Source organism: Acomys russatus, chromosome 2 (assembly GCF_903995435.1).
Source record: "Acomys russatus chromosome 2, mAcoRus1.1, whole genome shotgun sequence".
Classification (NCBI taxonomy): domain Eukaryota; kingdom Metazoa; phylum Chordata; class Mammalia; order Rodentia; family Muridae; genus Acomys; species Acomys russatus.
Window position 1 is genome coordinate 37,170,216 of NC_067138.1, and position 14,273 is coordinate 37,184,488.

At 34.1% G+C, this 14,273-nt stretch overlaps 1 protein-coding gene across 4 annotated transcripts in view; it reads left to right on the forward strand.

The window, feature by feature from the left end:
- The window catches only part of Triqk (triple QxxK/R motif containing), a 60,605-nt gene extending 46,662 nt beyond the window's left edge, over window positions 1–13,943 (forward strand). For all 4 annotated transcript variants that reach the window (XM_051160463.1, XM_051160471.1, XM_051160480.1 and 1 more), the window contains 2 exons: window positions 8,103–8,188; window positions 13,674–13,943. In XM_051160463.1, the coding sequence (XP_051016420.1) occupies window positions 8,103–8,188; window positions 13,674–13,787 (200 nt within the window). In that variant the 3' untranslated portion in view covers window positions 13,788–13,943. The remainder of the gene's footprint in view (window positions 1–8,102; window positions 8,189–13,673) is intronic.
- Window positions 13,944–14,273: the final 330 nt, after the last annotated feature.

The following is a 14,273-nucleotide window of genomic DNA, read 5'->3' on the forward strand; positions in this document are numbered from 1 at the left end:
AAAAGAATTAAAATGTCTTAAGATTATAATGTTTCCTATTTTAATAATTCATTTCTATTTTGTCACTTAACATTTGAAACTTAATGTGTATTTTACTACCTCTTTCTCTTATAATGACTTAGAAAAGTATTTGAAAAGATTTTTTTGTTTTCAGAGCTGTTTTTGTTTTAAAGTAGTATTGTTAATTCCTCTTCTAACTTTTGTTTAATTCTCAAGTATGTTTCTCACTCTTCATTATTAACTGGACTTTCAGATTTTGATTTTATGAGTATATATATGTATCCCTCAAAATCTTTACTTTTGGGGGAACAAATGTAATTTGTAACATTAAGATGAATGAAAGTTCTATATTTTTTGTTTCATTTTATATCATTTAAATTTAATGTTCTTTACTAGTTTGCACCCTATTTTACATCTCTAAATATTGCACTGCTTTTCATTCATAAGTATTTGAAAACATATTTATTTATTTATTTTCTGGGATTTCTTCATTCATTCTCTTTTCTGTCACATTATATTTATTGACACTTAATGTTTATCAACTTTTTGATCATATTGAGTATTCTTATTTCTTATATGTAATGATATTTGTCTTTTAAAATTTAATATTATTGAAGGCAAATGCTCTTATTTTTCATTTGTTTCTGTACTGATATTTAGGGAATAACAATTTATTAAATATCTTTAACTTTCATATTCAGATTCTGATATAATTATAATATTTCTCTTTTCCTTTTCCTCCTTCCAAACCCTAGCGTTATACTCCTCCTTGCTCTCCTTCAAATTCATGCCTTTTCCATTAACTGCTATTCAGACATATATGTATATGCATGTGCATATATATTTTAAGTGTAACCTATCCAGTGTGTATAATGTTAACTGTATGTATGTTTTCAGGATTAAGCAATGGTATTGGACAACCAGTTGGTGTTGTCTATCCTGGAGAATATTATTTTTTGTACTCTCAGCACTATAAATATATAATTTATTCATACTTCATCTAAATTGTTATCCCATCCCTTGTATCCTCCCATTCCTCCCTCCATCCCACTTTCCCCCTACTTTCCTCCCCTATGACTGTGACTGAGAGGAACTCCTCCCTCTGTATATGTTCATAGGGTATCAAGTCTCTTCTTCCTAGCCTGCTATCCTTCCTCTGAGTGTCACCCGGCCTCCGCATCAAGGGGACATGGTAAAAAAAATGGGGCACCAGAGTTCGTGTTAAAGTCAGACCCCACTCTCCACTCAACTGTGGAGAATGTCCTGTCCATTGGCTAGATCTGGGTAGGGGTTTGAAGTTTACTGCACATATTGTCCTTGGCTGGTGCCATAGTTTGAGCAGGACCCCCGGGCCCAGATCCGCCTGTAATAATGTTCTTCTTGTAGGTTTCTAGGACCCTCTGGATCCTTCTATTTCCCCATTCTCCCATGCTTCTCTCACATAGAGTCCCAGTAGGATATCCTCCCCTCTGTCCCCTCTGTCCCACTTTCCTGGTAAGTGAAGACTTTCATTGGACATGCCCCCTTGGGCTAGTGTCCAGATATAAGTGAGTATGTACCATTTGAGTCTTTCTGCTTCTGGGTTACTTCTTAGTTGCCCTCAGTTCCCTGTGAAGGGTTAAGGTTTCCTGGGCTTTTCTATTTTTGCATGTCTATTGTTGTCTGTTGAAATGTTTTTAAACTTAGAAACATGCTAAAAGATATACTTATATAACTCTTGTGAAATCTTTGTTCTTTCTCATTCTTGGCCATTTTTGTTTTGTTTTGTTTTTCGTTTAGTACCATAAATCTTAGTACTTGCTTATCTATATGGCATTAGATGCTGATACGGCCTTCAAAGTTATGATTAGTGCCAATATGATCTGCCCACCACTGGAAATTGTTGGAATCATCCCTGTAGCATCATTATACTCAGAGTTGGCCTGAGATTTATGTGTTTCGGGGATAGTTGACCTTGTGGCTTGGTGTCATCTAAATGTCTATATCATTTTGAAAAAACATTTTTTCAAATTTTACTATTATATTACCTTTATCTTTTAGGAAGCATGTGGTATTATTTTATGTGACTGACAACAACCAAAATTGTATATGCACATGGATCAATGTTTCTAATTGTTTCTTATTATATAATAATTTTTGCCAACTTGGTTATCATTTTAAGTATACATGTGGTTTATCTTTATGATATCAAAATGCAAATTGTTTAATGACATAGGTACTAGAGTTTCCTATAAATACCCTGAGAAAGACTATTGAGTTTTGGTTTGTATTGAAATTTCTGCAGTTACATGAAGTATGTAATACAGTAAAAATAAATTATATGGCAGTTTTGAAATGATGTAAAATTTTGTCTTGCTCTTGTATTTACTTCTAGTAGTACCAGAAAAGACTATAAAATATTTTTTACTTTTGAATAAGGAATTTGAAGCAGTTGAAATTCATTCTAAAATGTTGGAGGCAAGATAAAAGTCTTTACTCTTGATTAGCAAATATTATTTGTCAGTGCTGTTGGCATGCTGCAAATAACTCATCTTCCAATAATTCATTTGAGTAATTAAATTTAGATTGCAAATTTTTCTTTTCAAATATTTTGACTGTTATCTCTCTTCTTTTCTATTGTATCTTAATTGGTGTGGTCTATATAAATGGACAATAAATTATATATCTTTGTTATAGAGATCAGACAGTGAATAGAACTTGGTATTCATCCCAGACAGAATTATGATTGAATGTATTTGAAAGATTAAAGCACTGAATTTACTTTTTTTTCTAATTAAAGGCAATTAAAGATTTGCAGACACAAATAAAAGACAATGAATTGAGGAATAAGTGTAGGAGCAAGTCCATTTGCAGGTGAAAGGATGTGCCTTTGAAGCAGAACCAGCTGTATTTTCATCGCAAGAATAACAGTTTAGGAAGCTTTTCTGCATGTGCTTGTTTGATAGCATAATGTAGTCATAAGCAGCTTATACAGTATTCAGAAAATACGGAGCATTAGTGTTTAAAGCAGTGAAGGCAGAGGAAGCTGTGCTGTCACATGATGATAATGAATATGGCCAATGTGAAGTCAAAAGAGAAGCAGTATGCTTGTGAAAAGGTGACCATTTATAATACAGTGACCAGATATTCACATGATAATGAACTGGAGCAACAGTCTCAGGGTACACACAGACTTCTTTCTGGCCAAGGGTAAATAACTGAGTAGGGTCGAACCAAAGACAGTTTTTGTTTATTTTTACTTAAAGCTTTGTAATATTAAAGGCAAGGACTACTTGAAATATGAAATAATTTCTTACACATCGGTCTTATATTGGTTTAGTGCACATATAAATTACTATATCCTTTCCTAAAACAAGGTTATATGAGGAGCGGTTATTGAGAACTAGTAAAGCATTAAAATACATGATTTTTACTAAAAATATTTTGTGCCTGTGTTTTCAGTACATTTGTGTTATATTTATTTAGATATTTGTTTCTTTTATGAAAACTGCTTGATTTTAAACATATTTTATGATACTGAATATAAAAATGAGTTCTCAGCAATATATTATTAATTTAAAAATCCATATAATATATTTTTATCATATTTACCTCCTTAACTTCTCTCATATCTCTAGTCTGCACCCTCATCTCCCTACCTGCCCAACTTTCAGTTTTCTTCTCTATCTGCTCTTTATTATTCTCCATACATGGACCAGTAGAGAGTCTTTATGTTAATTACCATCTACTACAAGAAGTAGCCTCTCTGATGAGGGTTCATCTTTGGATCAGCTTATCTATGAGTGTAGCAATAATCCATTGAGTATTGTTTTAATATTATATCCATTTAGTAGAATAATAGTACTAGATTTCCTCAAGTACATAAAACTTATTTAACCACAGGTTCTTGGCTTCTCTAACAGTGCCATATATTGTTTCTATCTAATGGAGCAGGAATTAGATCCATTCAGAATGTTATTCATGATGCCCATAATATTTATGCCACTGCTGCATCAGGGGCATATCTTTAAGCATAAATAATACAATTATATTATTTGTAGAAAGAAGAGTGGAGCTGAAGATTGTTGTGTTAAGCAAAATAAGTAAGACTTAGACAAAGGTCATGTTTTTTCCCATATACAGAAAGAACCTTGATTAATCCAAATATACACATACAGATACATGATGTTTTAAAAGAGTGTCACAGGGGCAGACAAGGGAGCTCAGTTAGAAAGATACCTGCCACAAGCCTAGCAACTTTAGGTTGATCCCAGGGATTAATATAGTAGAGTGAGAAAACTGATTCCTGAGAACTGTCCTTTGACTACCACACATGAACTGTAGCTCATGTAAATACACACAATAAATAAATGAAGAAAAACTTTTAAAAGAGCATCAGAAATATATGGGAGAAATAAAGTACAAAACGGTAAGAAGTAGAATTGGGAAGAAAATTACTGTATAATTTTTATTGCGTATACACAGATAGTATAGACAGTGTGCTAGAATGTTTATAGTATGTTGAAATAATGGACAAAGTAGCTGTGGAAGGAAGAATTTATTTGCCTCATAGTTTCAGATCTTGTTAGTCTAAGCCCATGACAACAGGACCCATGTAGCAGAGACGTACTCATCTGTTGGCTGACAGAAATCAGACCACAGACAAGGTCTAGGGACCAGGTCTAACCTTGTAAAGCCTTCAGTGCTCTACCTCTTCCAGGTATACCAAACTCTTACAGTGTCTAGCACCTCCAAAATAACACAACCAGCTGAGACCCTAGCCTTCAGTATGTTTTATCTTCACATCATAACAGAGAAGATGACTGAGGTCCCAGTTTGGCTTCTTCCAGAAATATGATAAATGTTTATCACATATTTATTTATGTATGATATATATATATATACACATACATATCTACATACATATTTAACACATGAGCTGAGAACCTCTATCTAAAGGGAGGAAAATTCATGCTAACACAAATATTAGTGTGATTATCTTCATTGGCTTGAATGATTAGTTTATTGTTTCCCATGTACATCTTGCACAACTATCTCAGAAATACTCTGGGCATTTGTTTGCATTTATTTACTGTCATAGATGCTTGGAGGTTGAATCTAAGGCCTTGTGGATGCTAAGCATATGTAATCACTATGCTACACTATCCGTCCCTATTGTATGACTAATATATCCCAAATCAAATGGAAGTTTAATTATTTACATGTAAAAATCTAGATTATGTAGTTTAGGTAACCAAATACAAGTACTCTAAATACAAGCGTGTAGGTAATACAGCTATTATGGCCATAGGCTTCTGTATTGAAGCCGCAAAATCTGAATTTTGTCAACATGTGGAGACCATATCTGTAACTAAAGCATTAGGGATAGAAATGCAGGAGGATTGTTGCCATGAGTTCAAGGCCAACCTGGTCTATATAGCAAGACACTGTCAGAAAATAAAAAAAAAGTTGCCAAGAAGAGACTTGATACCCTATGAGCATATACAGGGGGAGGTAATCCCCCTCAGGAACTGTCATAGGGGAGAGGAATAAGGGGAAAATGGGGGGGAGGGAAGAATGGGAAGATACAAGGGATGGGATAAACATTGAGATGTAACAAGAATAAATAAATAAATAAATTTAAAAAAAACTCAAGTGTTAAAAAGTTCCTTGTCCATACACAAAAATGTAGTTTGAGTTTCAAGAACTAAGTAGATGCCCTGTGCGTGTTCTCAGTGTAAACCCCTTTGTATGGTGTATGCTGTTGCGTGTCATGGACAGGAAGGTAAATGTAAATTAATGCCAGATGTGCTATTTGGAAATGTGCCAGCTATATACTCATTTTAATAACATCTATTATAAATATGCTTTTAGATGTTTGTATCCACCTCGATGATAATCTAGAAGTTCTGTTCTGTAAAAGATTAAACGTACAGTAGAGATACTTAACAAATCATTTAATGGTACCAGAAGTTGAATGGTAAATTTTTACTGTTGCATTGACTCTGATACCTATCTGGTGTGTGTTATCTCAGAGTATTATATAAAATGACGTATGATATTTATGAGTCACATTGTTTGAAACCATCATTTATACTTATTTTTCACCATTTTAGCTTGGGGTCATTATAGAAGTACACAAGATGAATAGAGTGTTTTCTTTCTGTTCATATCTGTGACTTTCACATTTATTTTCAGATTTTCATTAGAAATATGCTTGCTAACCCTGAGTGGAGAAGTTGTGTCACCATTTTACTGTTCTGAACTGTTTATTTCACAGCAGGAATAATGACAAGAATAACGTGACTGTTGAGATGTGAAATCAGAATGAACACTTGTCAAGTTTTTTTTTTCTTTTTCCAGCAAAATTAAATGTTACTAATTTAACATGGATCAGAGTCATGTTTTTCTGCAAATTATTTATTCCATGATTTAAACTTAGAACATTTGACATACATTTTTTTTTTTTTTACAATCGACTCATTTCTGCATCATTAAACCCCATCAACAAATGATACTCATCAGGCTTCTGCTGTGCGGTGCAGAGTGAGCGTGCTGCAGCAATGTGAAAACACACACCGCTGTTCCACGCGCTAACACACAGCTCTGTAGCAGGGAAACCCTCGTGTGTGTGTGTGCAGTGAGCTCAGCTGTAGCTCCTCTGGAGTATGACTGTCCATTTACCTCACTTCTCTGCCGTTTCTACTTCTGAAAATCTATATGGAAGTTTAAAGGCAGTTTTGAATCATTAGCAGACACATTAAGAAGCGGATTTATTTCACATTAAACTTTTATGGTATACTTTAGATCAGCTCTTTTTTTTTTTTTTCTTGGCAATCCTTTTGTTGTGAAATCTATGTGTCCCCCCTCCCTGCAAGGCCAAGTAATGCTTCTTTTATAGCTTGTCAGTGGAGTCACCAGATGGTTATACCAATACCAAAATTTTTTGACACTACCTCAATGTTGCTTGTTTCCTGGCTGTGAAATGTGATAAAGAAGATTGAGGTCATATCTAAATGTCGCTACATCTGCCCTACTTATACATGTCTGTTCTGTCCGCTTGTGAAAGGAATGAAAGTTAAGGGCATAAGACGCACATCCAAACTCAGGGTAGAACACTGAGAGTCCTGTGGAAGAGTGGGGGGATAGAAGGACCCAGAGGGCACAGGGGTGCCGCAAGGAGACCATCAAAGCCAACAAATCTGGACCCAGGAGGGCCTATACTAATTGATGCACCAACCAGGGATCATGCATGCAGAGAGCCTAGACCCCTTGTTTAGATGTAGTTGACGGAGAACTCATTTCCATGCGGATCCCCCGGTAAGGGGAGCAGGTACTACCACTGATGCAGACTCTGGTGCCTGCAGTTTCATCACTTCCCCCTGGTGGGGTGCAGAGGAACAGGATGGAGGCTATCCTAATGACCTGATAGGCTGGGCTCAGATGCCAGGGAGGATGGCCCTTCCTGTCAGAAGACTAGGTGAGGAAGAAGAGGGGAACAGGATGGGAATGGGAAGATACAAGGGATGGGGTAACAATTGGGATATAATGTGAATAAATTATAAGAAATTAAAAATTAAGAACAAACAAAAAAGAAAATTATGGGCATATTTTCTTTTAATGAATTTAGGGAACGGAAAGGCAATTGTTTAGATATTCCTGTTTTAGTCTCAGAGAAAAGCAACCAAATATTTCTTAAATTTATCATTGAATATTTAATATAGCTGCAATATACTACACATATCAGGAGCTATTTTTTAATTTCTAAATTAAAGTTAACTTTACAAAATAATATGATAATATAATTATATATGTTCATTTATTAGTGATTTTATTTCCAAAGAGACAATTTCTGTGAATATATTATACTCTAAAAATGTTATTATTGGTTTTGACATTCTTTGCACAACAAATTAAGATGTCTGTCACAGTCTTCTTGCAAAAAGAGTAAAAAGACATATATTGACTGGGAATGATTTTTATTCTAATCACAACTGAGAATGGCCATGTAGTTCTCTGTCTGTATTTTACTTTATGTAAACATTCTTTGATATTTCATAGGTGACCATGAAATTTGAATTATATGCAAACATAACTCATTGTCTAAAACTGTTTCTTTCTAGGTAAACAGGATTATAAAAAAACCAAACCTATTTTACGAGCAACCAAATTAAAAGCAGAAGCAAAGAAAACAGCAATAGGCATAAAGGTACACTCCTTTTTGATAAGTTAAAATTTGCTATATGTATGCCAGATAACTATACACACTGAATTGTATTAGTACTGAGTTCTGAACATCTTAAGCTAGTTAGATCGCAATAATATATCAAAAGTGAAGATTTTGATAAAAAAAATTCATTTGTTGGAAAAATCCATTTCTATCTTGAACTTTTAATGACTCTTAAAATAAAAGTCATAAGTGAAGTGAATCGTATATGCAGCACATAGAAAAGAAGTCACTCTTAAAGTCATTATTCGAGCTGTTATAGCTACTGTGCAAACATTTCAATTGTGTATGTGGGCTTAGTTAGATTCTCGGATTTTTCAGTAAATTTCACTATATAGTTGTTACATTATTGTTGTAATATTACTGTCTTTTTATTGTCTCTAGTACTCTGTATAATGAAATTCTAATGACATTCTCAAAGTTGCCCTTTTGGCAAACCAGTGTTGATCTGCTTATGTGGGATAAGTGCAACTGAGAATAATGTTGATAGATTATTAGTTCACTGTGCTAGCAAAACCAAATTTATTTTTATTATTATTCATATGAAATGTTCACCGAGAATTTAGAATGAAGTAAATTAGGTAGGAAAATCCATCTGGAAGCAACACTACCAAATGTGTAAAGTAGAAATGACCAACACAAATATTTTATTTAAATATTAAATTGTTAAAAGAAGATTTGGGGTTTCATCTGGCAGATAAAAAAATCAATTTTTCTAAGTTATAGCTTATAACAAATGCCAAGGTATTACTAGCAAGCTGTAACAGCTGTTCAACTGCCAGATGATCTATTTGGTTATCTTCCAGGACTTGCTATTATGATCCTGAAACACTGCCTTCCTTTGGCTTCTGAGTGCAGATTGTGATCAAGCTTTGCTGTGTGATATGCTCTGTTCACAACACAGGCTCCTCAGTTGGTGTTGTGTGCTGTTTTAATGAAAAAACTTATTTTAAAAGAGGGATTTGCCTTTTAGTTTTTTCAAATACATAAGAAACTGCATTCATGTGGAAAAGACATTCTGTTGTATGAGCTTTTAAAGAGCAATGCTTAGCATTTATTTTCTGTCTGGTCTCATGGTGATTGAATCTTACAGCAGGAACAATTTTGACATTTCCCCCCAAGGAAACAGTTAATATTTGGTTTTATGTTTCATTACATACTAGGGGTTTTTAAGGAAATATTAGTGTAACAAAATATATTGCTAGCATAGTTTCATGATTGGTTAGATATTAAGATTTGTGAAACAATGCAGCCATTTATATACTGCATTTCTATGCACACACCGTATTTAATTTGCTATTATACTTTTGTTTTAGTTTGCTTAGAGGAAATAACTGTGTTCTTATTATAAGTTAAAGTCTAGCATACAGTGCTGTTAGCTAATATCTGTTTAAAAACTATCAAGAATTAATACATAAAATATGCACTGAAAATTATCTAATATTAGAATCTAGATCTATTTTAATAATCTAATGTATCATTCTGATTTGTAAGCCTTGAGAATCAAAGCCTTTAACTGTTATTTTCTTTGCATAAAAATATGTGTGTAGAGGTCATTACTATGACTTGAAACTTTTACTGTGAAGGCGTCATGTGTTTCAAATTTGGCATACTAATTAGTCTGCCCTGTCAAACTTTGACTGCCTTGTCATTTTGGCATATGATTTTAAATAACAGAGTTTCCTTCAGCAATTGTCTTTTAATGCTTTTTAATTTCCCTAGTGAGTGATTTTACCCATATTGATAATGTCAGAGAAGCAACTGAGGACTAATGAACGTCCAACATGTTCAGCTTGTGTCTGGTTGGTACAGGATGACCATAGTGATGTTACATCGCTGCTGTGCTACATTTGAGTGACTCAGAGTTATGGTCTTCAAATAAAATAAATTCACAGAAAATATGAACAGGCACACAGAATGGAAAAAGAACACCAATGAAAACAAAACAGAACATATCTTGCAAGGCCTGGTTTTACTTCCTTGTGATTCTCACTGTTGGCACAAGTGATGTAATTGAACCTAAGAAGCTGTGTTTGTAGTTGGAAACTGTAACATTCACCTCAGAGGTGTCAGTAGAGCTAAAAAGTGCATGGAGGACACAGAGCATTGCACTCACCACATCTAATGCATCCGTGACTATTAAGTGAGAGGGAAAACACAAAACCAGCAGTGTCTAGTTTGTATAAGCAAGACTTCCCATGAATATCTGTCAGGGCATTCCTTACCTCAGCTGTTCTTGCACTGTGGAGCCATCATGATTCAAAGTGCTCTTGGATTTGCGGTGGAGTTTGTATTGTGGATATTTGAGTTAACATCTTGAAACCATCACAAACATTTAATATGCTTCTTCTCAAAGTCATATAGGTATTACTTTATCCAGTATTCCATAGAAATCACTATAAGCTACTACAATATTATAGAACCTCTGGGAAGAGATGAGTAAGACATGATTGTCTTGAAGAGTGTACAGGAAATCCCCTCCTGAGTGACTTACAGTGTTAAACCAAGTGCGCTGACCTTGAGCAGGGACAATTTGGGACATAGGACATTTGCTTTGTAAGGCTTCTGGTGCCTTGTTTTAAATTTCTAAGTAAGTGATAGAAAATGTTTTGGAGGAACAATAGTTTCAGCTTAATATATTAATATATTGTGTTAAGTAGAATTAATTTCTATTTTAGAAACCACTCTCATTTCTTATGCTTTGTAACTGTGAATCAGTATAATAATTTAAGAGATAAAAAGGCTGTGAGTGGTACTTAGAGACATTTCCACATTCAGGTTTCATATTTTGTTGCTTTTCAAGTAGAATATTAATTTTCCATCATTACAATTATTTTTTATTTTTCTTTTGTAAAAATAAATTTTTATACAATATACTCTGATTATGGTTTCCCCCCTCCAACTCCTCTGTGATACTCCTCACCTTCCCTCCCACCCAAATACACACCCTTTTTGTCTCTCACTAGAAACAAAACAAGCATCTAAATAATCATAAATTAAGGTAAGAGAATGCAAAACCACACAAACTGGAATTGGAAAAAACAAACAAGCAGAAAAAATAAAAGAGCCAAAGAAAAAGCACAAGAAACACATATAGACGGAGACACACATTTGTACATATCGCTAAAATTTTTATAGAATGCCAGTACCCGTGTTGCCCAACTTGTAGAAGGAAACAAATCTTCATTTGCTAAATTTAAAGGTCTATTAGAAAAACATAGTCATCACAAAGGAATAAGAACACTTAGCTTCTCCACATAAGTAAAATATTCAGTGTTGAGCAGATCCTGCCAGAATCATTTTGCGATGAACAGCTTGAAATATTGTTTGTTCTTTTTGTTATTTTGAGTTTAAATCTGAATAGCAGCCAAATCTCAGAGAGGAAGTCATATGCCTACAGGTGTCTCAGGTTATGGGCACTGCCTCCAGGACACTGAAAGCTTAGTGTTGAGATCTGATCAAAGCAGGAAACTTCAGACACTCATCCTCCATTCTGTTTGCTGCAACCAGAATGTATTTTGAAGGAAACTGTTTGTGGCATCCATCACCCACAATGCTTTTGAAGTCATCTGCATGTCATACACCAACCAGACAACACTAAAGTACACGAGTTTTTCTATGCATAATATAAAATACCCTACAGATTATCACTTTTGTGTCACACCCCTTACCTGGCATTTTTTTTTCATGGAGAAGCAATTTGTTTACATTGTATGGATACATTTCACATTTCATATGAATTTAAAATATTTGATCATGGCAAAAAAATTGACCATGGTACTTTCTACTTGCAACATTCTTTTTAATACCTCTGAATATCCTGAATTCATTTAATAAGGGAAATGACAGGTTGTCTTGGGGACAGTGAATGGGAAAGCAGTAATTAAGATTGATTATCAGTACGACGAGAAACAGGGCCTGAATCAAGAATAAACATTTCATTCTTTCGTTGAGCTTATGTAAGTGATGGCTGCTGTTGAACACTGTGTTGTCCACTCTACAAGGCAGATGGAGTTGGTCCCTGTGTCTCTTGTTTATTACATCCTCTTAAAATTAGTAGCCGTTTAAGCAGATGGGCCAGGGAGCACAGCTGTGGATGTGAGAAAATAGATGAAACCTGTCTGACGCTGCATGCCCTTTGAGATGCCAAAGCCTTCCAGCTGTAACAAAGAAAATTTCACTTTCACTTGACATTATACTGATAAAACTATATCTTAAAAATCAAGCTTCCCAAAAGCTGTTGACACAGGTTCCTACCCTGTACTTTCTATTAATATTTATTTTCGTAGTTTAGATATCTAAGTAAATGTAACCAAAAAAACTGATAATCTCTACATAATGTCTACTTGTATTTTCAACATTCCCCTGAAATTTCATGTTCGTTATACGTCAATTTCATTTCAATGTTTTTTAAAGTTTATTAGGGTGGCACATGTTGAATTATTTATTTTATATTCATATGAAATATAAAATATATTCATACAAATACAAATGAGTTGCTTCCCCATGAAACAATGCCAGGTAAGGGGTGTGGCACAAAACGGAAAATCAGGAGGTTGTTTTAGAGCCTTTTGGATGCATGACCTGGACTCAGTTCTTTTTCTGTGCAGTAAAAGAACATGTTAATGTTGAGAAAATTACTTTACAAAACACATACACTGATTTTTTGAAGGAAAATATGTTTTACCATAAATTTTATCCATTATTTAATACAAATGGTTAATTTAATCAACAGCAAATTACCAAGGTAGTATACAATTTCTATCTTCAGAGCTAAAATGAACCACACTAGTTTATGCCTCATGACCTTAGAGTTCACTTTTGTTCCCTACTGTGTGAGTTATATAGTTGAGAGTTCTAAAATGTAGAATGTGGTCAGGCATATTGATACAAACCTGCAATTCCAGATCTCCAGAACTCTTAGAGGTTTATTAAAATCTAAAAAAAAAAAAAAAAAAAAAAAAAAAAAAAAAAAAAAAAGAGTCTGAGTATGAATGGTTATATTTGTATAGAATCTATTCTTTAGAATCAATCAATTATAATGGACATTTCTTCCCAATAGAAAATAGAGTGATAATTTGTAAAAATGTCTTCTGGTAAATTGCATAACTACTAAATTACATAATTCTTTTAAAAAAAAAGTTACATGTACCCAAAGAAACCAAATGAAATATGTAAACACAAGCAACATTGATTGCTCTTTAAATTTTGGTGACAAAATTAAGAAAGTGTATTAATAATAATAAATTTATATTTTGCCATGAAAAAAATCTTAATAGAAATGTCTCACATACTATATACTTGCTGTTGCAACACATACTGTTTATGAAAAGCAGATTAACCATTAATAACTATTGCAATGACATTATTTGTCCTACATCATGGAATAATATTATTATTGTATCTAATGAAGCTGATCTCTCTTCTCTCTCCATTGGCTCAAGTCTGCCGTTTCTCTCTTCTCCAGGAAGTCGCCCTCCTGCTTGCAGCTATACTGGCCCTCCTACTGGCTTTCTACGCTTTCTTTTATCTCCGACTGTCCACGAATATTGACTCTGAAATGGACCCAGATGAAGATTAGCTGAGCAGAAATCAATAAAGGAAGGGAGATAATTCTGATCAGAGCATCTTTGAGGACAAGTACTTTGCCAATTTCCAAAACTAGAACGTGTTGCATATTTTCCTCTTGGTACTGTCAGTGTGCAGAAGTATCTTTGTGTCTAGTGGCAGAGGGTATCAGAAACAAACCTTCCCCAGCAATCTAGAATCGCATATGCTACTTGATACTGTATAAGTCTTTCTGCTCAGGCAGATATCATATTCTTGGTACAGTTAAATAAGATGAAAGCACATTTTCAGATGCCTTCCAGTTTACATAGATAACTCCATCAGTTACAAATCATGAAACTTATTTTATCCTATGCACATTGTAACAAAAACTATACATTGCCATTTGCAGAAGCATACTCATATCAGCACCCAAGAAGGAACAGGAAGTCAGGGGAAATTTCCATTTTACAAAGAAGCATGCTTTCTTTCCAGACATATTTTATATCATTAGGGAGAC